General features: G+C 44.2%; 2 protein-coding genes and 1 long non-coding RNA gene across 4 annotated transcripts in view; 1 reads left to right on the forward strand and 2 right to left on the reverse strand.

Annotated features, from left to right (window-relative positions):
- Positions 1–5,708: 5,708 nt before the first annotated feature.
- Positions 5,709–13,064, reverse strand: LOC308670948 (uncharacterized protein). Of its 2 annotated transcripts, XM_081332788.1 has the most exons (4): positions 12,549–13,064; positions 10,675–10,848; positions 8,802–9,605; positions 5,709–6,233 (listed from the first exon to the last, which is right to left on the reverse strand). In XM_081332788.1, the coding sequence occupies exons 3-4, from the start codon at positions 9,288–9,290 to the stop codon at positions 5,934–5,936; spliced, it is 789 nt and encodes a 262-aa protein (XP_081188914.1). In that variant the 5' UTR covers positions 9,291–9,605; positions 10,675–10,848; positions 12,549–13,064; the 3' UTR covers positions 5,709–5,933. The 2 variants fall into 2 exon arrangements, with proteins under 2 accessions (XP_081188914.1, XP_081188913.1); XM_081332787.1 differs by lacking the exon at positions 12,549–13,064 and having other exon boundaries at positions 10,675–10,936.
- Positions 9,726–26,991, forward strand: part of TMEM221 (transmembrane protein 221) — a gene marked incomplete at its 5' end in the record, with an annotated part of 267,333 nt that continues 250,067 nt past the window's right edge. The window contains 2 exons of the mRNA XM_081318996.1: positions 9,726–9,759; positions 10,786–10,844. Coding sequence (XP_081175122.1) covers positions 9,726–9,759; positions 10,786–10,844 — 93 coding nt within the window. The remainder of the gene's footprint in view (positions 9,760–10,785; positions 10,845–26,991) is intronic.
- LOC308670965 lies at positions 19,824–26,771 on the reverse strand. The gene is made up of 3 exons (XR_014027123.1): positions 26,733–26,771; positions 21,858–21,955; positions 19,824–19,989 (listed from the first exon to the last, which is right to left on the reverse strand). It is a non-coding gene; the product is annotated as an uncharacterized lncRNA (long non-coding RNA).

A 26,991-nucleotide genomic window follows, 5' to 3' on the forward strand; every position in this document is an offset into this window, starting at 1 on the left:
TACATTTTATCTTTAGCAAAACAAAACCCCTCCCAACCCCCTCCCCTCCCCCCTCTTCCCACTCCCCAGCCCTCCCCAACCCCTCCCTCCCTTTCCCCTCCCCCCCCCGACTTCCCAGAGCTGAGTACAGGGTATAAAAATACAAACAATCATAATCTAACTTATGCAAACAATCCTAAACTATTTAAACTATCGCACTTTAACTCATATAGATAAACTCCAAACGTATATATACCATATCAGTAATTATTCAAATGCAAAATAATACTTTCTAGTCCCATATTTGCTCCGTGGTATCTCTGTTACAAATAGTCTTTCAGGTGCACTAAGATCTTTACCATATCCTCGAAATTAAAAACTTTACAGTCCATTCTTCTGTAATCAGTAATTCTACCTTTTTACTAGAAATCTTACTGCCATAGTTAAATTCAACATCCATTTAATATCCACCACAATAATATCAATAATACCCAATAAGAACAATCACAGACAAAACAATTTTATATCAATTATTAAAAACTATTCTTCTTTCCAACTGGGCTTTAAATTTCCATACTAAAACCAAGTTCATACAACCTTTCCTTCTCCTAATATATTATACAGCTTAAAATACCATACATTACTTTCCAAACTTAATTTTTTTTTATATAGTCATATCATTCTTATATTTTCTATTACATGTTTCATTATTACCCATAAAGATATTACAAGTGAACTTTCATCTATAATTTTTCCCAGAGTTGCACCAAAGCATATCACAAAGTGTATACCTGGAACAGAATATCCACCTTCTTATCACACCATAAATATACATACCAACCAAATAGCAAATCATAACCTACAAAATTTCAGTAAGCACTACTACAAATCTTCCCAATTAAATTTTTCATAATTATCTTAAAATTAAAGCAACATAAAATATTACAACACATAGTTATTTTATAAGGGTGAAAAGTATATCCCCAAATATTTAGCCCTTCTAACAATTTCAATTCCCATAATCCTTATTACATTATTATCTCCTTCAGTTATGCAACTAAATCTTCAGGCTTGGTTCATTCGTCTAGAAGCAGCACGCCTCTTCCAGTTTCTGGCCTCCTCCAGTGATACTGAAATTTGATCCACTCCTGTAACTTTCTCATCTGTCTGTATTATTCCTTCAGCACCTTGTAGATTCTCTCTGCATCGTTGAGACTCTCTCTCACCTTTCTTCTTTGTAGATTCCAAAAATGGTATGGGGGCTGCTTTTAAAACATTACTGTAGAAATCACGTGCCTGAATCAACGTAGTAAGACGATGCCTCGTACCTTCATAGGTCACCACCATACCCACTGGTATCTGCCATCTAAACTTGATATCACGTCGTCTCAATTCTTGTGTCAAAAAAGCAAATTCCTTCCTTTTTCTTAAAATTCTTGGAGGGATCTCTTTTAAAATCAAAACTTTTTGCTCAGCAATTACAAAATCAATGTTGTAGGAGGCCTGAATAACTTCATTTCTAATCATTCTCTTTGTAAAATAAACCACCACATCTCTGGGTAATTTCCTTTGTCTTGCAATCCAAGAATTAACATGAAAAATTTATCTATATCTTCCATTATTTCATCTGCTGGTCGTCCCAGCACCCCTTCTAGAGCCTCAGAAACCATTTTCTTCAAATTTTCTTTAGGATTTTCTTTTAAGCCTCTAATCCTTAAAGCAAACTCCATCTGATAATACTGTGTCGAGGTCAAATCACAATCAATTTTCTCTACCACATTTTCAGTTTCTGTCATTTTTGCTTCCAATCTAATATCATTTTGACTGAGATCTTCCACTCTTTCATCCAAATTCTCAATACATATAGCCATGCCTTGCAATGCAGATAAAATGTCTGCTCTCATTTCTGTTAATTTCTCTGTAATCTTTTCATCCATCACCTTAGCTAATTTTTCTGTTAACCTCTCCTCCAACTTTTTGTCCATTATCTCAGCAAATTGTTGCATTTGCTTTTCCATAGTCTCTTGCAGCACATTCTGCAAATCTTTTACTGTAAGGGCTGATGCAGATACGGGTGCAGGGGACAATAAAGTTTTCAACGAAGACTGCTGCACCAGAGCAGGAACTTTAGAAGATATAGCCGCCATTTTCACCCACTATTGTTAGCTACGCACGTCCACTTACGAGCTTAGCAAAGTCCATTGAGTTAAAGATCAAAAGACCATCTTCACCAAAATCTCCTGCATCGCTCTGCCTGCGTCCTCGTTCTCCAAAGTTCTTTCTTGCTAGCAGGGATGGTTGCGAACGCCCTGTTCTGCTCCAAAAAGCCCGGAGCAGAGGCGCCTCGCAGTCCGGAGCATGCCCAGGCTTCGGGGGGGCTCAATCCTTCAGCCGCCAAAACTTTAAGTTCTGGCGGCCCCAGAGAGCTCTACCCCTACCTGGGCGCTCACCCCCTCCTCTTCTCCCGAGGAGGGGGCTTCCGAGCCGCCAAAACAGCTGATCGGCGCTGTTTTCGGCGGCTCTACAGAGCCGCGAGGCTGACAGCCAAAAAATGGCTGCCTCCGGCGACGCCTTGCCACCGGAAGTCTTGGTGAGATTGTTATGTAGCCCAATGTTGCAAACTCTCAACAGTGATTTCCTAGGGTTCTCAAGTAAAACCTTTCCTATTGCCTATTCCCTGATCCACATGAATTTTAGGATCAGTCCTTCTGCAAGGAAAGAGTGACTATGACATTGAATTATGTTCCTTTTCCTAAAGATCATTATCTTCCCAGTTCTAATCCAAGGCCTGATTTAACCAGGAAAGTGTCTTTCATTGTGTGTAACTAAGTCAATATTGTTTATGGTGTCAGTTCATTTTCTTGCAGTCTTCCAGTGGCTCTTCTGTATCTGTTGCCTGATCCCTTTAACTGGAGATTTCCTGTAACCTTTTTTCTGAAATGAGGCCTGCATGAATCAGTATATGAGCATACAGGTGGTCCTTGACTTAACAACCAGTCACTTAGCAACGGTTCAAAATGACAATTTTGACCTGCAAAATGGGAGCCATGGCCTGGTTCTGAAGATCTAATACTTTGGGGGGTGGGAGAGAGCTGAGGTCACATGACCATACTTTGGGGCACTTGGCAGCACAACATTTATGGACATTTGCAGTGTTCTGTGAGTGTGCTTTACAACAGTTTTGTTGAAAACTTGGAAGTAACTTCCAGTTTTGAAAAAAAATTCACACCATATCGACCAATTGGTTTGCTTAAAAACAATCGGGGATTTTTATGACCACCACAAAAAAGGTTGTAAAATCGGATGGATTGTATGATCAACTCAATTTGCAAGGGTCACAACATATGACCATAATGGGCAGGCTCCATTAGGATCATATGTGATCCAGAAGCGGTGAATGCTCCAACATTGGAAGTTTTTAAGAAGAGACTGGAGAGCCATTTGTCTGAAATGGTATGGGGTTTTCTGCCTGACGGGTTGGACTAGATGACCTCCAAGGTCCCTTCCAACTTTATTAGTATTATTATTACATGTGGAGGACTGCCTGCATTTAACAGCACAAAGTCTGCTGGCTGAAAAAAGTCTGCTACAACAACACTGGAAAAAGGGACTTACGACCGTTTTTCACACTTACGACTATTTCAGCATCCCAGGGTCACGTGATCAAAATTCAGATGCTTAGCAGTTGACTCATATTTTATGACATTTGCAATGCTCCCGGGTCATGTGAACACCTGGCAACCTTCTGACAAGCAAAGTCAATGGGGAAGCCAGATTCACTTAACAGCCACACTACTAATTTAACAGCTGCAGCGATTCACTTAACTGGCAAAAAAGATTGTAAAATGGGGCAAAATTCACTTAAATGTCACTTAAAATTCACAGAAACTTTGGGCTGAATTTGAGCTTGCAGGTTGAGGACTGCCTGTATTGTAAAACAATCAGGTAGGACAAGATCCTAGTTCCTTCCCCATGACTGATATGCTGACCTACTTCTGGGAGAGCCTTTAGCAAATTTTGATGATTCCAAAGGGAGGTACATTTATCGTCTTTGAATGGGGACTGTAATTCTGGAATTTTGAGTTAATTACAAAACTATTTGCCCTACAGAAGTTGTGGAGCGTGGCTAATCCCAAAATGCCCATTTACCAGAAGACAAATTGGTGAAGTTGCTTGCTGGCATTCCATCTACCACACCACCGCCACCACCACCACCTTCTCTACTCGCACATGGTCTCTGCCATCATACCTTTATGCTTTCTCCTGGCAAGGGCAAATTGCTCAGCTGCATCTCCCAAACTTTTTTTTAAATTATCTGAGGTCTGTAGGACCCAGATGTTGCCTTGTTGATAAAAATAACTGGGGATTTGTAGCATTTTAAGAAATTCAGGGGATAAAGGATACCCAGCGAGGAAGACATTCTTTGGCCCACACCTTGTGGGTATCTGATGAGAGAGTCTAGACTCTAGCCATAAGCTTTGTGGACCAGAGGTCCCCAACCTTTTGGGCACCAGGGACCAGTTACATGGAGAGAGATTTTTCTGCTGACCGGAAGGTGTGTGGTTTTGTGTGCTGCCTGTATCCCACGAATGGGGCCTTGTTTGTGTGGCCTGGTACCAGTCCAGGGACTGGGGGTTGGGGACCTCTGGTGTAGACTGCAGGACACACTTCAGATGATAAGAGATTGGGCAGGTCAGTTCTAGAAAGCAGATATAAAACCAACCTTTTTCTCCACTACATGAAGATACATGAAAGGCTTTCCAGATGTTCTTGGTCTTACTAAATATTATCACGGAATTACTGGGATATTCTGTAAAAATTGACTCAGCAGGTAAAATTGCCTTCTGATTGAGAACCCCAAATGTTGTTTATTTGGGGAAGCCTCTAAATAGCTCTCCTTGGCTATTCACATTACAGGCTCAAAATAATGGTTAGAATTAGTTAAAGGAGCACCTTAATTAACTCCTTTGTCTACCTTTTTATACAACACACTGAAGCATAAATGAACCACACAGAGTGAGTTTGCTCAACAGGGAGGCTAAGGCTGGCTATTTTGTAATACTGTGCCATGCAGTCTAAGTGCATATATGGGTATAAGGTCATTTCATGAATAATCCTTTCGTAGTCATGGGACATGGTGGGTTGTGCTGAAAACTGGATTTGAAGGGCAACTGAACGGTAGTGAGTGTGTAATCTTAGAAAAATGTGTAGCTTAGAGGATTCCTATATGTATTTCAAATTAGAGTCTGCTCTTCAAACCCGTATTTTTCACAGCCCTAATGCTAGTAAGCACCATCTTAAAACAGAGCCCAGTGTTTCTCAACCTCAGTTTAATATGTGTGGATTTCAACTCCCAGAATTCCCCAGCCAGATTTTTTTCCCCTCTCATGCTGGCTGAGGAATTCTGGGAGTTGAAGTCCACGAATCTTAAACTTGCTGATGCTGAGAAAAACTGCTTTAGCCTGTCTGTGCAGATTCTTAGTCATCCAAGTCATAGTTGTTTCAAAGGGGCTTTTTCAAAAGGCAACTGGACCATTTTTTTCTTTGAGGAAGATGCTTTCCTTTTCATCCAAGAAGCTTCATCGGCTCTAATGAGCTTCCCACGAAGCTTCTTGAATGAGAAGCGAAACGTCTTCAAGTAAAAAAAAAACACCAGTCCAGTTGCCTTTTGAAAAAAGCACCTTTGAGATCGCTATAGCCTATTTTTGACTTGTGGGGCAGCATAATAATTAAGTAGCCAGGTCGCCCCACCCAACGTTCAACCCCTGAGGCTCCCAGTGTCTTCATAATCACAGCAAATATATTCCACTCTTTTCTCTCTTTCCCACGCTCCCTCTGTCTTTGGCACAAAAGAGGAAAGCAGGATTTTAATGGAAACCATCCATTTCTGAAAAATATTCCACATCCCCCAAGGAGCTGTCTCCCGACTGTCCCCAGAGATGGATCACCAATAATCACGGTGGCCTGGGGTGGATGCGGCTGCTGTGTTGAATGAGCCATAGTCTTAGCTGAGAGGTCAACGACTGCCTGCTGCCTCCTATTTCCGTTTCACCGCTGGTACTAGGCTGCGGCTGTGCTGGTGGTGGTTTCTTGAAGATCTTCCAGACCCAGGAGACGATGACGTGGAGGCTGAGACGGGAAGAGGCGGTGTGGGGCTTCGCAGAACTCGGGGGAGACTCAGCTGCTACGGTGGAGGTCACAGCAGAAGGCGGCTGCCGAGGGCTGGGGCTCGTTCTTTCTTTTGCAGGTTGCACCTGTAAGACAACAAAAAAGCCACTTTCAACATCCGTCCATTAAAAATCATGAATCTGTCCTCTGCTCCATCTTTGGCATTTATTTATTTATTTTTATTTTTATTTCATTTATATCCCGCCCTTCTCCGAAGACTCAGGGCGGCTTACAAGCTTAGCAGTAGCCTTCATTCTATGTATATGCCTGCTTGTTAGGGCTTTCACACACCCCCAAGCGGCATTATTACAAAGTCAGCTTAATTGCCCCCAACAATCTGGGTCCTCATTTTACCTACCTCGGAAGGATGGAAGGCTGAGTCAACCTTGAGCCTGGTGGGATGCGAACCTGCACTAATTGCAGGCAGCTGGTGTTACTTAAGGAGGCATTAGCCCACTGCTCCACCAAGGCAGGACCTTGTCTCCAACCTGGATTGTGTGGTGTCCACCAGCATAGAGTCCCTGATGAACAAAGCCCAGATGAGATGGGTGGGACATGTCATCAGAATGGGTGACCGTCATATGCCTCACTGGTTGTTCTGTGGTGGACACTGGAAAAAGACCTCAAGGCCATCCACTCAATCGCTACAAAGGTGCTGTGAGGGAAATCCTACCTTACTGTGATACCCAGCCAGGGGAACTAGAAGCTTTATCAGCTGACAGAACCCACTGCTGAGATCTACAGCATGTTATGAAGCCCACACCAATTTTGCAGATACCACCGAAAACCGATGAAAAACTGTGAGTGGCATCACAGAGTAACACACTCATTGCTATTGTTAACAATGGCCTTCCAATGTTAGACTCTGCACTTCCACAGCTACCTCTGTGTTCACAGATGAGCTAAACAACAGTGGGTCTTCTTCAAATCCAAAACTATCTATTACATCTCTCCACTGGAATCTCCTTCCAACTTTCTGCTCAAGGGATTCCAGAAAAAAGGCAACTCCTTGAAGGAACTGTGAAGCTAGTCGCACCTTCTGGGTCTAGAAGTACATTCAATTAGCTTCATAATTCCTTGCAACAGTTGAACACAACTGAATGGATCACATCATCATCATTAATTGGACCTTCTGGGTCTAGACTTAGCAAAAGAAAGTTTCTCAACAGATCCCAAATGAAACAAAAGCAAAGAGTGGTTCTTTACATGTACACCTGAAGGCAGTACAAGAAGCAACGGATGGAAACTAAGCAAGGAGAGAAGCAACCTAGAACTAAGGAGAAATTTCCCAACAGTGAGAATAATTAACCGCTTGCCTCCAGAAGTTGTAGGTGCTCCATTACAGGAGGTTTTTAAAAACAGATTAGACAGCCATTTGTCTGAAATGATACAGCCTCTCCTGCTTGAGCAGGGGGTTGGACTAGAAGACCTCCAAGGTCCCTTCCAACTGTCTATATGGAGATTCTCAGTCATCCAGGTCACGAAGCTGCTTTTTCAAGAGGCAACTGGACTTTCTTACTTTTCTTTGAAGACATTTCACTTCTCATCCAAGAAGCTTTTTCAGCTCTGACTGGATGGTGGGGAATGGAAGGATTTATACTCCTTGCAGACAGCTGATCGTTTGCCTTTTGAAAAAGCACCTTTGAGAGTCCCTTCCAACTCTGTTATTCTGTTAGTTTTGTAATATTTCACGTTCAGTGCTTCCTACAGTATTTTCCTTCGCAAAAAGAGTATTGTTACAAATGCAAATGGTTTAGCAAACTAAGACTCCAGAGCTGTATGCTGCTCTGGGACAGCTGAACATTGCAGCCACATTCCTTAGTATTTTGAGGCAAGGCATGCATGAAAGCAATGGTTAAAGCAGACTTAATGTTACTCCTGCACCCTCCAGCAAAGCATGAGCAATCCTGACCTTTACCTTTATTGCTTCATCGGGTCTCTTTTTGCCTTTTAACCTTTTGCCTGAAATCATGGTGTGGATCCTGCCCATCAAAAGATAACTCACACACGTTTGGAGAAGAACTCAGTAAACATAATTTTTCAAAAGAAATGTGTCTCCAAAGTTACTGTTTTTAGAAAGAAACACAACTTAGGAGGTTTTTGAGCCTGGCGGTATAAAAAGAGTTGCGATGGAAGACAGATTTTTCCCACAAGAAGCCTGGAATGATGGTCGTAAGTCATGCTGGTTGTTAAGCAGATCACCATGTGATCACATCTGATTTTAAAAATTTTTTCCCCCAGCGGTCGTTAAGTGAACATGGCAGTTGTAGAGCGAACACCGTGGTTGTTATGGAAATCCATCGTCCACAATGGGCCATTTTTTTTTGATGGAAACCAGAAGTAAATGCTGGTTTCCTGCAAAAAAAAAACATGGTAAATTGGAGTCCCATCCCGAGGGACGCTGCAAACAGGCTTAACGTGGGTCAGTTGCCAACCATCCAAAAATGCAATCCACTTGACTGCAGGGGGGCCCTGGCTATCAGATCCGGCTCATAATTAGCCCTGAGGAAGTCCGTTGTAACTTCGAATGGTTCCTAAGTGGCCAATCGTAAGTCGAGGACTATATGCCTGAGTTCCTAAATGCCAGGCATCTATTAAACCTACTTGACCCCTTCCAGAATCTCCACGTTTGGCTCCCTGAGGCTCATACAGACCTGGCTATTCTCCTTTGCTTGCTGTGTGCGATAGCAGCGGACCCCTGGAGACCCCGCTTTCGCCTCCGGACTCGGGGGCAGGGAGCGCTGGTTATGGAGCAGCGGCTTCAGCTCCATCAGGGTGGCCTGCTCCTTCTCATCTGCTTGGCTGCTTCTGTGCTTCCGTTTCTGGGGAGATTTCCTGCTGACGGTGGCGGTGGGCAACAGGAGATGGTTCCGTGGGATTGAGGCTGGTGGCTCTTTGGAGGTTTTGAGCCTTGCACTTGACTTGAATGGGGAGTTTCCTGGAGTACGGGGCTTCAGAGTTCCCTCTTGATCCTTCCGAACGCTTCCCGACTCTCGGTCACCGCTGGATGGTCTCAGATGCCCCCCTTCAGGTCCTTCCAGCTTTCTCCCACCAGATCCAGGCCTGCAGCCCGCAGCTGGTTGACTGTGGGAAGAATCCCGGAGAGCCACTGATACGTTAGGCTCTTTGAAGTTATTATTCATTTCCACTTTTCTTTCCTCTCTGCTATTAGCTTCTTCCGCTAGAAGCCCATCGCACTGGACGCTGGCATCACGGGGGCCTCCTTTCTCCTCACGGTGGTCACTCGTGTTGGGAGGCTGGTACCGGGGGAACTCCACGTACGTTCGATAGCAGGGATAGTAACCGGTGGAAGCGCTGGATTCTTTTAAAAGGGCCTCCTCGGCACACAGATAGTAGCCCTCATGGTCCACGGAACTGCTGTCCAGGCCACTGGACTTGGAAAGACAGGCAATTGGCAGGAGTTTTTCACCAGATTCAAAGCTATCTATCAAAGATACCTGAAAGAAAGACACGTCATTTTAAATAAATATTATTTGAATCAGACCATTGTAAACGGGTCAGGTTCGTCTGAATTTGGCTATGTCGACTAAATTGGAAGTTGTCATGAAATTGTCGGCATGGGAGTAAATCATTTTTTGCCCTTTGATTTGGGTAGGTTTCGTGACAGTGAGAACAATTAATCAGTGGAACAACCTGCCTCCAGAAGCTGTGAATGCTCCAACACTGGAAGTTTTTAAGAAGAGAGTGGATGGCCATTTGTCTGAAATGGTATAGGGTTTCCTGCCTGAGCAGGGGGTTGGACTAGATGACCTCCAAGGTCCCTTCCATCATCATCATCATCATTATTATTATTATTATATAACTTTTATTCATTAAACATGAAACTCAGTCAACTGAACACTCAAATTGACTGGCACTAATGGTTGACACGGGTTGCTGCCAGCATCCTAGGTATTAACAAGGTATCTCCTTAAAATATAAGATGTTCCAAGTAGCGCAGTTTTTTGTAGCTTTAGTGGAGTTATTGCAGGAAGCTGCAATTTCTTGATGTATTTTGCAAAGTTTTTGGACATGGTTCCCAGTGCCCCGATGACAATGGGTATCACTGTTACACGTTTCATCCATAATCGCGCAGTTTCGATGGCCAGGTTGCGGGATTTCGTAATTTTTTCCAGTTCTTTTTCTTCGATATAATAATAGTAATTCTTTCCTCTTATTATTGTTGTTGTTATTATTATTATTAATCATCACACAGTCAGCCAGATGTTCAGACTGGATTTGGCATTTTTGTCTACCTATCGAGTCCTTACCAAGGACCTGGGATAGGCAGATGTGGATGTTTGATGATATTGTCGCAGGATGGAAGCAGTTCCTAGTAAGGCCGCCTTTTGCAATTGACGGCGAATTTGTCAATGCCAATGGTGTTCAAGTGGTGCTCCAATTGTTTTGGGATTGCACCCAAGGCACCTATTACTACTACTGCTATTATTATTATTTATTATTAATTATTATTATCATCATCATCATCATCTTGTAGTTGAGAAGTTCATAAACACTTATACTTACCTCATTCACTCTGGGCTCCAGATGTTCTTCAGTGTTGTCCCCAGGTGGAGGCCAAAGCCCTTCCTGAACACCACATGCTGAATGTTTCGCAAATAACCCTTGGCTGCTAAGATCCTCCAGCACACTACTCGAGTCATCCTGGTGAGCTGCCTCTTCCTCCTCCTTCTCCTGTAGCTGCAGGATGAACAATACTTTTTTTTACTAAATACTCTGTGGAGAATATTCAGGAATAGAAGTGGTTAAGACAGCCAAGAGGTGCCACGATCCTCCCCTTGGGAACAACTCCCCCAAATCCGGTGAAAGATTCACCACCTACTCTATCTTCTTGCTTCCAACCTGAGCTGTTCAAATGCCTCTGAGTCAGCTAGAAATGAAAAAAAAATAGCCATTCTCTTTCCTGTGTTCTATGACTTTAGCATTTACTAGTTTCAAGAGGCCGTTCACATGCACGAACAATCTACTTCTGTTTTCATAAGATAACCTCAGGACATGCTTTGTCTGACCAAGAAATCCATGTAGCACTTGCTCTCACTTGATTCTGATACTAGCTAATCAGTTGATCAAAGGGAAGCCTCAAGACCAAGCTTGAAGGAACCAGTTCTCTTCTATTACGCCCATGATATCATCTCTGAGCTTGGAAGCCACCCTTAGCTGTCATGACTACTACTACTACTAGTTGTTTTTGTTAGCTGCGAAGTCGTGTCCGACCCATCGTGACCCCATGGACAATGTTTCTCCAGGCCTTCCTATCCTCTACCATCTTCTGGAGTCCATTTAGGCTCACACCTACTGCTTCAGTGACTCCATCCAGCCACCTCATTCTCTGTCGTCCCCTAGTAGTAGCTCTTTGTAAAACAAGAAAGCCATTTCTAAACCCTAAATCCAAGCTGATGGGCATCCTATTGAAATGAAGAGTGACCCAAATATGGAATTCATTCAATGTTTAATTGACCTGTGGAACCTAATCATAAAACAACTAGACTACAGTTGGATTATTTTGCACATTGAACAATAACATAGCTTGTCCCAAAGGGGCTTTTTCACGAGGCAACTGGACTTTCTTTGTTTTTCTTTAAAGACATTTCACTTCTCATCCAAGAAGCTTCTTCAGCTCTGACTGGATGGTGGGGAATGGAAGGATTTATATTCCTTGCAGACAGCTGATCATTTGCCTTCTTTTAGAGATTCCTTGGGGCCACCTGGAGGCTTATCTGTGTCCTCAGGGTCACCTGAGTAGTGCAAATGGGTGTGGAGCCTTCTTGGAACTGTTGAAAGGACTGTGTTGTAGACCGCAGATAAGCCTCCAGCGGTCTGCAAGGAATATAAATCCTTCAGAGCTGAAGAAGCTTCTTGGATGAGAAGTGAAATGTCTTCAAAGAGAAAAAAGAAAGTTGTCTCGTGAAAAAGCACCTGTGGGACAACCATGACTTGGATGACTGAGAAACTCCACAGACATATAACATAGCTTGTTTGGATTCAACTTAGATGTGCATGTAAAATCAGGATGGGACTCCGTACTATCATAGTCTCTATCTTGACTTTTCCCACCCCACCACTCTGGGCATTCTCAAAGGGTCAAGTGATGTCATTGCATATCATGATAACATTGTTAACATTATACACACAGTGTACTTTGCATGATGGTGTTATGATATATGAGGTCTGTGTTATCATACCTTCTGCTAGACCAGGAGTCTTCAAACTCGGCCCTTTTATGACTCGTGGACTTCAACTCCCAGAATTCCTTAGCCAGGCGCACTGGCTGAGGAATTCTGGGAGTTGAAGTCCATGAGTTATAAAAGGGCCGAGTTTGAAGACTCCTGTGCTAGACACTTAAGTTCCTGCCCCTCCCACAAGAAAGAGCTATCACCTACCCATCTAAAATCAAGCAAATTGGTATATAGTGGTTTCTGCTGCTCTTGATTTCCTTCCTGTTCTTCCTTCTGATAACTACTGGGCACTTGCTCTGTCTCCTTGTCTTTGCCAACATAAACCTCTTCATTGTGGGGAATTCCTTCAGAAGTCAACTGCTGGTAGAGACAGGGAGAATAAAAAAGAGAGGGAAAAGAGGAGAAAAAAAGAAGAAAATAAAAAATGAAGAAAGAAGAACACAACACAAAACAGGAAATCACAGTACAGTTAAATAGAAGCTAAACTGCTGGGTTTTCCAATCTCAATATATATGTAATTGATAAATAATCCAGAAGAACATTGATGTCAGGATTAATCTGGCTTCTCTGGAAGGCTGTTTTATAATACAGAATCATCTCCTCCCAGCCTCAGTGTTCATAGTTGCATGGTTATGTGGAATTATAAGTATTTTTTCTTATGTATAGTATGTATGTACTGTACATACGTATGTATGTATGTATAGTACAGGTAATCCTTGACTTACAATTGAGCCCAAAATTTCTGTTGCTAAGTGAGACAGTTATTAAGTGAGTTTTGTCCCATTTTACTACCGTTCTTGCTATAGTTGTTAAGTGAAACACTGCAATTGTTAAGTTAGTAACACAATTGTTAAGTGAATCTGGCTTCTCCATTGACTTTGCTTGTCATAAGATCACAAAGGGTGATCACATGACCCTGGGACATTTCAACCATCATAAATACATGCCACTTGCCAAGTGTCTGGATTTTCATCACATGACCATAGGGATGCTGCAACTGTCATAAGTATGAAAAATGGTCATAAGTCACTTTTTTTGAGTGCCATTGTAACTTTGAATGGTCACTAAAGGAACTGCTGTAAGTTGAGGACCACCTGTATTCAATTGTACCCTGCCACAATCAACACTCTCAGCAGCTTACTGTAGGGGGCTATATAAACAAAAATTAAAAACTCCATAGTGATGTTAAAATCAATTGAAAAATTATAAGAATGAATGACAGCAAAAACAGCCCCCCATCAATTGTGGCTTGAATTGTGTAGTTGTGGGCTGACTATTTTGGCCCCCTGCAGATGTCTCTGTCTTCCCCACTCCTCCAGCACAGCCAGCTCAAGAGGTTCAGAAACTCTGGATTTGATTAACTGCTCGGTTATGATTAATTGCTACACTGCCCAAAGCCAACAAAATATGGCTAAGATTAGCTACAGTAGGCTTGCCAACAAACTGTGGCTTAACTTTGACAAACACTCCAATTATACCGATACAGAATTGACAGTGGCAACGACTGTGCCAGATAAAACGATCCAAGTCTGAGTAAATCGATGTGTTGTCTACTGTGCTGATCACATGCAGTCCTTGAGATACGTGGTTATCCTTAGTCCTTAATGTAGAATTCAGCATGCAGCTGGACTTTTTCCCTAGCAGCAGCTGTATTCCACAGAAGCTCTAAACTAGAGGTCCCCAACCTTTTGGGCACTAGGGACCGGTTCTGTGGAGAGAGGTTTTTCCACGGACCGGAGGGTGTGTGGTTTTGTGTGCTGCCTGCATCTCATGGATGGGGCTTTGCTTGTTTGTGTGGCCCAGTTGCTGGCATGCCACGGCCCAGTACTGATTCATGGACCAGGAATCTAAACCATGGGTGTCAAACTCGCCACGTCACGTGATGTGTTTATTTATTTATTTATTTATTTATTTATTTATTTATTTATTTATTTATTTATTTATTCGTTTTATATACCGCCCTGCTCCCGGAGGACTCAGGGCGGTGTACAGAGCAAAGTAAGTATACAATAAACCAACAATAAAACAAATAAAACCCCAGATCTACAAATAAAACCCCAAATCTATCAGGCCAGGCCGGCTTGCTGGAATAGATAGGTTTTTAAATCTCGCCGAAAGGTGCGAAGGTCGGGGGCCATCCGGATTTCGGCTGGTAAGCGGTTCCAGAGGATTGGCGCACCCACCGAGAATGCTCTCCCCCTGGGGGTCACCAGCTGGCATTCTCTGACCGGTGGCACCCTGAGGAGGCCCTCTCTGTGGGAGCGCACAGGACGGAGGGGTGTTGATGCTGGCAGTAGGTGCTCCCGTAGGTATTCCGGACCCATGCCATGTAGGGCTTTGTATGTCATCACTAGCACCTTGAATTTCACCCGGAAGGCAACTGGAAGCCAGTGCAGCTCACGAAGCAGAGGTGTAATATGGGAGTATCGGGGAGCCCCCAAAAGCGTCCGTGCAGCTGCACTCTGTACCAGCTGAAGCTTCCGAGTGATTCTTAAGGGCAGCCCCATGTAAAGAGCGTTGCAGTAGTCAAGACGAGAGGTCACAAGTGCATGGGTGACTGTACGTAAGGCATCCAGGTCCAGATAGGGTCGTAGCTGGCGCACCAGACGAACCTGAGTGAAAGCCCCCCTAGTCACAGCTCCTATGTGATCTTCTAAGGAGAGCTGTGAATCTAGGAGGACACCCAGGTTGCGAGCCCTATCTACGGGGGGCAGTAACTCGCCCCCAATATTAAGGGATGGAATACTCTGAATATCCTGACATGCCGGTATGTACAGCCACTCAGTCTTGTCCGGGTTGAGTTGAAGCCTGTTCCTCCCCATCCATTCCCGGACCGCTTCCAGGCAACGGGACATCACGTCAAGGGCATCACTGATGTGGTTTGGGGTCGAGATGAAAAGCTGGGTGTCATCAGCATACTGATGATAACCCACTCCAAAACCACGGATGATCTCACCTAGCGGCTTCATATAGATGTTAAACAGGAGAGGTGAGAGGACCGACCCCTGAGGAACTCCATAAATGAGAGGCCTCGGGGTCGATCTCTGGTCACCCGCCAACACCCACTGTGAACGTTCCAGAAGGTAGGAGGAGAACCACTGAAGAACAGTGCCTCCCACTCCCAATCTCCTGAGACGCCGAAGTAAGATACCATGGTCGATGGTATCAAAAGCCGCAGAGACGTCTAATAGGACCAGGACAGAGGAATGACGCCTGTCCCGAGCCCGCCAGAGATCATTCATCAGAGCGACCAATGCCGTCTCTGTGCTGTGTCCGGGCCTGAAACCCGATTGGTACGGGTCTAGATAATCAGTATCTTCTAGGAACAGAGGAAGCTGATGCGCCGCTACGCTCTCAACAACCTTCACAAGAAAGCGAAGGTTGGAGACCGGGCGAAAGTTGTTTAAAACAGCTGGGTCCAGGGAAGGCTTTTTGAGGAGGGGTCTCACCACCGCTTCTTTCAAGGCTGTGGGGAAACTGCCCTCTTTCAATGAAGCAGTTACCACTGCATGGATCCAGCCTCGTGTCCCATCCCGAGCCGAATAAACCAGCCAGGAGGGGCATGGGTCCAATAAGGATGTAGTGGAGCTTAGCTTCCTCATGATCCTTTCTACCTCGTCCAGAGTCACAGGATCGAACTCTTCCCAGATAACATCAACAAGACTGTCCATGTTCTCATCGTCAGACTCTGCCCAGTTGGAATCCAGACTGGTCCGGATCCGAGCGATTTTGTCCAGCAGATGTTGGCTAAATTCCTCAGCACGACCCTGCAAGGGATCCTCCTTCACCTCTAGATTAAGGAGGGAGCGGGTCACCCTAAACAGGGCGATCGGGCGATTATCTGCGGACGCGATAAGGGCAGCAAAGTAATTAGACCTTGCCCTCCTTAGCGCCGCGAGATAAGACCTCGTAAAGGACCTTAGTCGCGATCGGTCGGATTCGGATCGGCTGGATCTCCAACAGCTCTCTAGGCCCCGTCTCTGCCGTTTCATCTCCCGGAGCTCCGTAGAAAACCATGGAGCCCACTGGGATCTGCAACGGGTCAGGGGCCGCATGGGTATAACTCGGTCGAGTGCTTCTGTGGCTGCCTTTTCCCAGGCTTCCACCATGGCACTGGCCGAGCTATGAGCAAAGGAGGCAGGTGGGGGGCCAAGCGCTGTTTGGAACCGCCCAGGGTCCATAAGCCGCCTAGGGCGGTACCATTTCATTGGTTCAGTAACCCCACGACGGGGAGTGGCAAAGCGGAAGGTCAGCCGCAGGAGATGATGTGTTGCGAGGTATCACAACTTTTTTTACATTGCCGGAGCTGGGGTGAGCGTGGCCTCTGCATGATGCAACCGGCCCAAGGCCCAGCAGTTTGACACCCCAGCTCAAAACACTAGCTATATTCCACAGAACATGCTATACTACTGTTCTTTTATTGTTCATGATTTACAATGAGCAAGCAACGTTTTGTCTCAGCAGGGTTAGGCAACCTTGGCTCTTTTATGACTCGTGGACTTCAACTCCCAGAATTCCTGAGCCAACATAGCTCAGCATGGAAATCTCTCCCTGTCCCCTCAGCATGGCTGGCTCAGGAATTCTGGGAGTTGAAGTCCACGAGTCATAAAAGAGTCAAGGTAGCCTACCCCTGTCTTAGGGTGTTTATTGAATCCTATAAAATACCGTTGCGTAGAAATTAGAGAGATTCGGCATGCCCATAGATCTCTGGCGTCATCGAAGATACAGGTAGTCCTTGACTTACAACAGTTCATTTAGAGGCCGTTCAAAGTTACAATGGGACTGAAAAAAGAGACTGTTCACACTTATGACCATTGCAGCATCCCCATGGTCACACGATCAAAATTCAGACACAACTGGTTCACATTTATGATGGTTGCAATGTCAACGCTGCTAACATCAGATGTTTTTGCACTGACAACAGATGGAGATGCAACCGTTGTCTTCTTTTGCTTTAGATGATGCTGGGGGGAGGAATGTGCACGAGAGTCTAGCTAGACATAACAACACTGAACCTAGCGTGACAACTAAGGTTATTAAAATAAGGTGATAAAGAATTGGCGGGCTGGAGAGCTGGAGGGGAAGCCCGCATTTCAAACTAATTGGGGAATGTGATTTATGACAGTTAACTGAGGGAGGGAATTGTGCTTTGATACTATGTGCTCAGGAGAAGGGAACTCAGTTTTTGGCTTCAGTTATGTTGAAGCCGATGCTATGCTACTCAAATAAAGATTCTTTAAGGTAAACAATGCCTCGAAGTTCTTTGAAGAGTTTCATCTGTCGGAACCAGGACAAGAGGAGCTGCAGACTAGGCGACGGTCTAGCCACAGCTGAGCCCACAGTAAGAATGCAGGGGTGGCAAAGAGGGACCCTCTCTATTTTCTTGGCCTGTAAAGGTGAGGGGGAGAGAGAGATTTTCAGACTTGTAACCCTCTGTTAACTTACAGTGAAGAGAGAGCTTGCGTGTGTGCTTCTTGCCTGGACTACTTTGCTAGGCTGACAGAATAACAGAATAAAAGAGTTGGAAGGGACCTTGGAGATCTTCTAGTCCAGGGGTGTCAAACTCAATTTCATTGAGGGCCGCATCAGCATTGCGGTTGCCCTCAGGGGGCCGGGTGGGTATGGCCAGGGTGGGCGTGGCCTACTGGGTGAGCGTGGCTAGAGTGCATATGGCCTACTGGGTGGGCGTGGCCAGCTCTACATCGTTCGCATCAAGGGTGCCTATGGGGGCCTGGGCAGGAGTGGGACACATCTGAGGGTCTCTGGCAGAAGGAGGGTCTCTGGGCCAGGGCCAAGGCAGTGGGGGCCGTTCCCTCACTGTTTCCAGGATGGCTTCGCAGGCCACATGAAACCACTTTGCGGGCCGGATCCGGCCCCCGGGCCTTGTGTTTGACATGTCTGTTCTAGTCCAAACCCCTGCCCTCAAGCTGGGCGATCAGAATTGGTAGCTTCAGGTGATGTATGAATCAGACTAACGACTCACATGCAAGAGATAAAAAAAAAAATATGGCAAGCATTAAGCAAATCAGGAATAAATTCTTCCTTTGCTTCTTCCTGGTCATGGCAGGGAAGGAGAAGACGAGTGGTTGACTTTGCAACGACCCAGCATGATTATTTCGGGCAGGAGACAAGGACAAAAGAGAAATAACTCAGTCAAGAAGAAGATAAGAAGATGGGCCAAAACGGTTGCAGGGGAAAAAAGTAGGTAAATCTTAGCAAGAATCGAGTTGGATCCAGAAAGCTTTCCTGGAAACAGGGACTGGATATTTAACATGCATTTTGGAAATCCTGGATGCTGAGGGTCATCAGTGTTTAGATAGCCAGCATTCCCAGCTTGTTGGCATCCCACCTGCCAGCTGCTTCCACATCCTGGATTAACAGCAGTTCCCACACATCTGGAAAACAGTGTCCACTGCTGGAAGGCTGTTGCTATGCCCTGGGCTCCTTCAATGGCTATCTGTTGGGACCAGGAAGCACACCTTCTCTCTGGTGGTGCCTGCCATATGGAATGAGGTTTGCCCCCCCCCATCCTGAGTTCTGGATGGCCCCCACTTTGCTGTTGTTCAGAAGGCCAGGAAGACCTGGCTTTTTACCCAGCCCTTTGACTTCGGAGGGTGAGGCCCTTTGCTCCATTGCCCCTGGTCTGTCAGTTTTTATTATTATTATTATTTTAATTCCATTTATATCCCGCCCTTCTCCGAAGACTGCCATCTCCTATTTGTTTTATTATAATTTATTTGATGGTTGTGAGCTGCCTTTACTCTTGGGAGTCAGGTGGCATACATGTTTAATAAATTATTGTCACTACAGGTAGTCCTTGACTTACGACCACAATTGAGCCCAAAATTTCTGCTGCTAAGCGAGACATTGGCTTAGTAAATTTCCCCCCCCCCTTTTGCAACCTTTCCTGCCACACTTGTTAAGTGAATATGGCAGTTGTTAAGTTAGGAACATGGTTGTGAGGGTGAATGTGGCTTCCCCACTGACTTTGCATGTCAGAAGGGGACAAAAAGGGATGACATGACAATGGGACACTGCAACTGTCGTAAGTTGCCAAGTGTCCACATTTTGATGACATGACTGTGGGGATGCTGCAATGGTCTTAAGTGTGAACAATGGTCATAAGTCGCTTTTTTCAGTGTTGTTGTAACTTTGAACGGTCACTAAACGAATCGTTGCAAATCGAGGGCTACCCCTCAAAATGGCTACCTATGCAGCACCATCTCTCTCTGATCCCGGTCTCAAGTTTCCTCTTTCCGCTATGTATTCAAAATGAACAGTGATTAACATATACATAGTATGTGTATGCTGTGTGGGTGTGGGTGTGTAGTATGTGTATATGTGTGTTATATATAATATGTGTATAGGTAGATATATATACTTTCTTTTGAAAGCAGGCAACAGAATTTCATTTTTAATGTCAGTGTGCTCATAGTAAAAAATGACAATAAAGGTTATCTTATCTTGTCTTATGCTGTACCTCCTTGAGTTCTCCAGAGTCCACCAAATTTTCACTATCATGAGATATGTTATCAAAGCTCAAGAGGCTTGCAGACTTGATGTCCCTTTGGGGTGTGTAATGCTTCTTTCCAGATGGATTTTTTCGACATACTTCCTCGGAATCGCCGATATATGTTTCAGGAAACTGTGGGAAGATAATGGAGGAAAAGGCTACATCAGCGGCATTCTACAGATTATGTTCACAGAACTTTTGAATGACATTTGGAACTTGATTCTACATTTGGTCCATGATCAGGCAACTATGAGAGGTTGCGGGGTGTTTGGGACAAAATTGAAGACAGGATTTGTGAGTTCTGCAGCATATCCATCTTAAATGGAAGCAGAGTTTTTACTTGATCTGCGTCAGATTATTAACATGCATTCCATACAGGTAGTCCTCAACTTAAAACAGTACATTTAGTGACTGTTCAAAGTTACGATGTCACTGAAAAAGTGAGTTGTGACCATTTTTCACACTTACAGCCATTTTCAGCAGCCCCATGGTCACATGATCAAAATTCAGATGTTTCGAACAACTGGCACGTGTTTATGATGGTCGCAGGGTCCCAGGGTCATGTGATCACCTTCTGGGACCTTCTGACAAGCAAAGTCAACAGGGTAACCAGGTTCACTTAACCGTGTTACTAACAACTGTGGCGATTCACTTAACAGCCGGGGCAAGAAAGGTCATAAAATGGCGCATGACTCGATTAACAAATGTCTTGCTGAGCAACATAAATTTTGGGCTAAACTGTGGTCGTACATTGAGGCCTACCTGTATTTGGGGATGTGCTTCCTCTGGTTCATCTTTAAGATGGAATTCAATGCCTTTCTTTTTCAGAGAAAAAAAATTACTCTGAAGCCTTCCAGTCATGAATTGGATGCCTGATGTTTCAAGATGTAGTCCTACATCCACTTACCTGCCAATAAGCTCCATTAATTTTAAGGAAGGTATAGCAGCTAAACAATTATACTGTTAAATCAACAAGATGTTGAGACTCTAGAAAGAGTCCAGAGAAGAGCAACAAAGATGATTAGGGGACTGGAGGCTAAAACATATAAGGAACGGCTGCTGGAATTGGGTATGTCTAGTTTAATGAAGAGAAGGACAAGGGGTGACAGGATAGCAGTGTTCCAGTATCTCAGGGGCTGCCACAAAGAAGAGGGAGTCAAGCTATTCTCCAAAGCGCCTGAAGGCAGGACAAGAAGCCATGGATGGAAACTAATCAAGGAGAGAAGCAACCTAGAACTAAGGAGAAATTTCCTGACAGTTAGGACAATTAATCAGTGGAACAACCTTCCTCCAGAAGCTGTGAATGCTCCAACACTGGAAGTTTTTAAGAAGAGGTTGAACACCCATTTGTCTGAAATGGTATAGGGTTTCCTGCCTGAGCAGGGGGTTGGACTAGACCAGGGCTTTTCAACCAGTAGTACGGGTACTACCTGTGGTACATTGGCACCTGGCAGGTGGTATGCGACCATCCTAGAAAAGTGGTAGCGGGGGAGGGGAATGGCAGCACTGCACAAGCCTGAGCGAGAGACGGCTGGAGCTGCAGGGCTGTCAGGGCTCAGTGGAAGCGCCAGGATCAGCACCAGGCTCCAGCTGGAGATCGGCGCTGATCCTGGTGCTTCTGCTGAGCCCAGAAGAAGCGCCGATCAGCTGGAATGTTGCAGCATCTCCAGGTCTTGTGATTTACATTCAGATGCTTGGCAACTGATTCATATTTATGACAGTCACAGTGTCCCAGGGTCATGTGAAGTGACCAAAACCTGCTGCAACCACCCAGCAGACCGAGGGGAGGGGATAAAAACCAAACACCTCCCACCCAACCCTGCTACCAATCCTCAACAGAAATGCTCACAACAATGAAAACCTCAGACAGGAGGAAAAGCGCTGCTGGGCAGGCAGGCAGGTGTCTTGCTCCGCTGTGGCTTGGGGGGCACTTTTTTTAGTGCCATTGTAACTTTGAACAGTCACCAAGGGAACTGTTGTAAATCGAGGACTACCTGTACTTCATCACTTCTTTTCTTTTCTTTTCTTTTCTTTTTTTTTGTCATCAGGTTTTTGACACCTTGCTAGGCGACTGGTGGTACTCGGATGTTGCCATATCCTAAAAGTGGTGCAATGAGTGAAAAGGTTGAAAAGCCCTGGACTAGAAGACCTCCAAGGTCCCTTCCAACATTATTATTATTATTATTATTATTATTATTATTATTATTATTATTATTATTATTATTATTGTTGTTGTTGTTGTTGTTGTTGTTGTTGTTGTTGTTGTTGTTGTTGTTGTTGTTGTTGTTGTTTGGAAAATGGCAGAGAAGAAAAGATAGACAGTCTACAAATCTAGTCTGGCTTCAGCCGGGCTTGGGATCAAGGCCAAACAAAAGAGGTGGGCTTTGAGAAGGGTGTTAAGGAATTTGTTGTGCAGAAGTCTCCTTGTGCTACCAAAGAGTTGCACAGACAAGGAAGGGTACTGAGAGCAGTAAGAGTCACACAGTAAACACAAGAGTACACTGAGTTGTAAAAGCAAAAAGTAGTTTACTTTTGGGGTGGTGTAAAAAACAAAAAATACACAGTCAAAAATAAACAGTCCAGGTCATACACAAACAGTCCAAGGAGTAATCCAAAATACAAAGTCTTCTTACCGGTCCAGCGGTCAATACACAGATGTACAGGTTTAGCACAGTAGTAAACCAACAGTACAGAGCAACAACAGTAATAGTAGAGAACAGTGAATTCAGAGAGAGAAAGAAGCTATGTTCCTAGCTCCCCTTTATGGCCATGAGAACACTTACACACCCATTGGCCAATTAACATCTTAAAGACATAACATCATGGGTAATATATTTTCAACCCAACATTGTAGGCTAACACCATATGTCTAACAAAGGGTTCAGAAAGGAAAAAGGCAACCACGCAAACAAATACTTCCTTACCAATTTCCCAGCCATAATTTTCTACATAATCCCTGGATTTTTCCTATCGCTTTTGAAATGATATGATCGCTTCTCTTCTTTGTCTTTTGTGGCGGGATTACTTTGCTTGTTTACCCCCTTTCCATGGGATCCCCACTGTTAGATTCTGGCCCATCAAAGCCAAGCCACCACCTACTGTTGACTTAGGCTGGGCTCCCAACTGAAGAGTGAGACAAAGTTCTAGATTGGTGTCACAGACAGGTTCTAGATTGATTCACTAGCCAAGAATCCATACCTGGTGGAGTCAACATAGAAACCTGCAAAGCCAGCAAAGGTGGAAAGCCTTTATACTTGTATTTCTTCAATATATTTTCTACTTGCAACTAAACAGAACACAAGTATGCCACCCTGACAGCGACAGGATAGGATAGGATAGGATGGGATGGGATAGGATAGGATAGGATAGGATAGGATTAACCTTATTGTCATTTTCCTGTATACAAAATGGCACACATTAAAATGACATTCCAATGTATCACTCTCGAAAGAAAAAATGCTACCCATCAAACAATATCACCATCCCAAGGAGGAGGATGATGACAATGTGATAGCAGCATCTCTCTCTCTCTCTATATATATATATATATATATGACCCACCCACCCACACACACACACACACACACATATCTCAATCACAGTCCATCTTAAATATATAGTGGAAAAGAGAATCTTGTGAATTTAGAATGTTCATACTACAGGTAGTTCTTGACTTACAACCACAACTGAGCCCCAAATATCTTGTTGCTAAGTAAGACATTTATTTTGTCCCATTTTATGACCTTTCTTGCCACAGTTGTTAAGTGAATCACTGCAGTTGTTAATAACATGGTTGTTAAGTGAATCTGGCTTCCCCATTGACTTTGCTTGTCAGAAGGTCACAAAAGGTGACCATATCACCTGAGAACACAGCATCCATCATAAACATGAGTCAGCTGCCAAGCATCTGAATTTTGATCACATGACCATGGGGATGCTGCAGTGGTTGTAAGTGTGAAAAATCACTCTTTTCAAACGGTCACCAAATGAACTATTATCATAAGTCAAGGACTATATATGCTACTATTAGAGAATCTAGTTGTTCTGCTTCGGTTACCATGAAGCCAATATATATTTATCTTCCATCTACCCCATGACATTGCCCTTCAACTTGTCCCCAACTCATGAGTAGGAGAAGCTTAAATTATCCTTAGTCATTGCAGTCTGGAAGTTGAGTCATAGCAACCGGACTTCTTTAATTGTTGCTTTTGCTGCTCATTCAAGTAGTTTCTTCTTCTTGGATAATCAATCAATCAGAATAGAGCTGGAAGGGATCTTGGAGGTCATCTAGTCCAACCCCCTGCTCAAGCAGGAGACCCTATACAATTTCAGACAAGTGGCTGCCCAGTCTCTTCCTAAAAACATCCAGTGATGGAGCACCCACAACTTCTGAAGGCAAGTTGTTCCACTGGTTGTTATCACGATTAGGAAGTTTCTCCTTAATTTCTGATTGCTTCTTTCCTTGGTTAGTTTCCATCCATTGTTTCTTGTCTTACTTTCTGGTGCTTTGGAAAATAAGTTGACCCCCTCTTCTTTGTGGCAGCTCCTCATATACTGGAATACTGCTATCATGTCACCCCTAGTCCTTCTTTTCTCTAGACTAGCCGTACACAGTTCCTGCAATCGTTCTTCATATGTTTTAGTCTCCAAGTCTTTAATCATTCTAGTTCCTTTTCCCTGCATTGTCAAGGATCTTCAACATCTCCTTGCAAACGGCATGTGTACCATCATGCTTGAAAGCAGCTACCATTGTCTCAGTCCCAAAGAAAACTGCAGTTGAGTGCCTGAATGACTACAGACCTGTTGCATTAACATCTACAGTCATGAAATGCTTCAAAAGACTGGTTCTCCAACATCTTAGGACATGCCTCCCACTGGACTTCGACAAACATCAATTTGCCTACAGGGGGTACAGGTCGACAGACGATGCCATAGCTACTGCTCTACACTCTGTAGCAAGCCATCTTGAGAAACCTGGAAGCTATGTCAGGATGCTTTTTGTTGATTACAGCTTGGCTTTCAACACCATTTTGCCGAGCGCTCTCATTGAAAAGCTGACTGACTTGAAATTTTCCCCCTCCATCTGCGATTGGATTCAAGACTTTCTCAGGGACTGGTTACAAACAGTGAGGGCCGGGTCTGTTTTATCCACCCCCCTGAAGCTTTGCACCGGCTCGCCACAGGGCCGCGTGCTTAGCCCCTACCTGTACTCATTGCACACATATGATTGTGTATCATCCGACCCATCTACTGTGATAATTAAGTTCGTAGATGATACCACCGTAAGTGGGTCTTATTACAGGTGGAGATGAGACAGCATACAGGGTGGAGGTACAAAAACTATCCATAGGGTGTTTCAACAACTTGCACCTGAACATCGGCAAGCAAGACGAAAGAGATGGTGCTAGACTTCCGGAGGAAAAAGAGGAACCTGCCCCACTTTACAACGGGGGGGGGGGGCTGTGTGAAGAGAGTTTCCTCCTTTAAATTTCTGGGAGTCTACCTCTGTGAAGATCTTACCTGGAAAGTTAATACAACCCAGGTGTCCAGAAAGGCCCAACAGAGACTCCACTTTCTCAGGGTCTTGCGGAAGAACAGGGAAGAACAACGACTAATGACCCTCTTTTACTGCTCTACTATAGAGAGCGTCCTCTCGTATTGTATTGTGGTTTGGTATGCTGGTCTGACAGCCACGGATAGGAAAGTATTACAGAGGGTAGTGAGCACAGCACAAGACATTGTGGGCTGTCCCCTGACACCACTGGATGACCTCGCCAGGGCTAGCTGCCTTGGAAGAGTGAGGAAAATTCTCAGGGATGACTCACACCCTGGACGGTATCTCTTTACTCTCCTACCATCAGGTAGGAGATATAGGAGTATAGCCAGCCGTACCAACAGGCTGAAGAACAGCTTTTATCCATGGGCTGTTAGGCTTTTAAATGGGAAATAATTTTATAAACTTTATGTATGATTGACTTGCGAGGCCGGTGTGTTGTGCAATTAGCTCACATGGTGCAATAAGATGGAGGGTTTGTTGTCACTGTAAGTTGTGGTGGTGGTGGGGCACGAAGGGAGGCTCAGCCAATCTCACTGTATACGTGGTTGTACTTTGACAATAAAGGTTCATTCATTCATTCATTTTACAAAGTCTCAAAATCTGTTTTGTAATGTGGTGACCAGAACTGGTCATAAAGGGTAAGCAGTAACATGCTTTAAACCAACAAGAAAAGAATTTCAGTTGCCATGACTCAACTTCCAGACCACCCTATCTGGATGACTGAGAATCTTCATTGACATTTAATCTTTCCAGGCTTAAATTGTCTTAGTCATTCATCCTTGTTCTAATACTATCTAAGAACAGCTTCAAAAATAAGGATTCTTACTCCTTATCTTGGAGGGTACCCAGATGTCTGCTATGATAAGGTAGGATAGGGACTCACAGTGGGGACATCACAGTTCATGTTGGTCTAACTTTCTGCCAATTCAAGGATGTGTGGAGGGCGCCAGCTTGGTAGGCAGGAATTAGCATCAATAACAAGTAATGATTCTAATAATAGCTGTCTTTCCTAGTCTGGTACATTCCAGGAATGTTTGGATGATAACATCAGAATCCCCAGTCAGCAATCTTAACAGATCTGAGAAAGGTTGATATATAGCTCAGTAGCAAATCTAAGCACTTATCCAGAATTGAAGGAATAATGGAGCAGTTACTTCAGTTCTTGTTTTAGCGAACTAATTGCTCTTATCGTTTGTAGAGATTCCATTCACATTCCATTCTGTGTTATACATACAGGTAGTCCTCGTTTAGCAGCTACTATTGAGATCAGCAGCTCGGTCACTCAGTGGAAAAATCATGTGACCATTACTGTGCTTACTATGTTTTGCTTCAGTTTCCATTTTTCCCCACTTCTCCATCTTGCGGCCTGCTCACCAGAGCACTGGAATCGTTAGCAAGAAAGGAATTAATGTTTGTATTTACATTCATTAGAGAGGAAGGGATCACAAGAGAGTAAGTAGCCACAAAATGGGGAATACATATCAAAAGCAATGTGCTAGCACTAGGCAACCAACTCACAATGCTATATTTCTTTCAATGTGTAATGGCAAACATATGATTAAGAGAGCAAAGCTGTG

This window comes from Vipera berus (genome assembly GCF_964194415.1).
Source record: "Vipera berus genome assembly, chromosome: 1".
Lineage (NCBI taxonomy): Eukaryota > Metazoa > Chordata > Lepidosauria > Squamata > Viperidae > Vipera > Vipera berus.

Bases quoted from the DNA above. Each gene is read 5' to 3' on its own strand.
- LOC308670948 (XM_081332788.1), bottom strand. From the start codon at position 9,290: ATGAATAATAACTTCAAAGAGCCTAACGTATCAGTGGCTCTCCGGGAT. The intron at 6,234-8,801 runs GTCTGTATGAGC...GTTGTCTTACAG, and splicing joins AAGCAAAGGAGAATAGCCAG to GTGCAACCTGCAAAAGAAAG.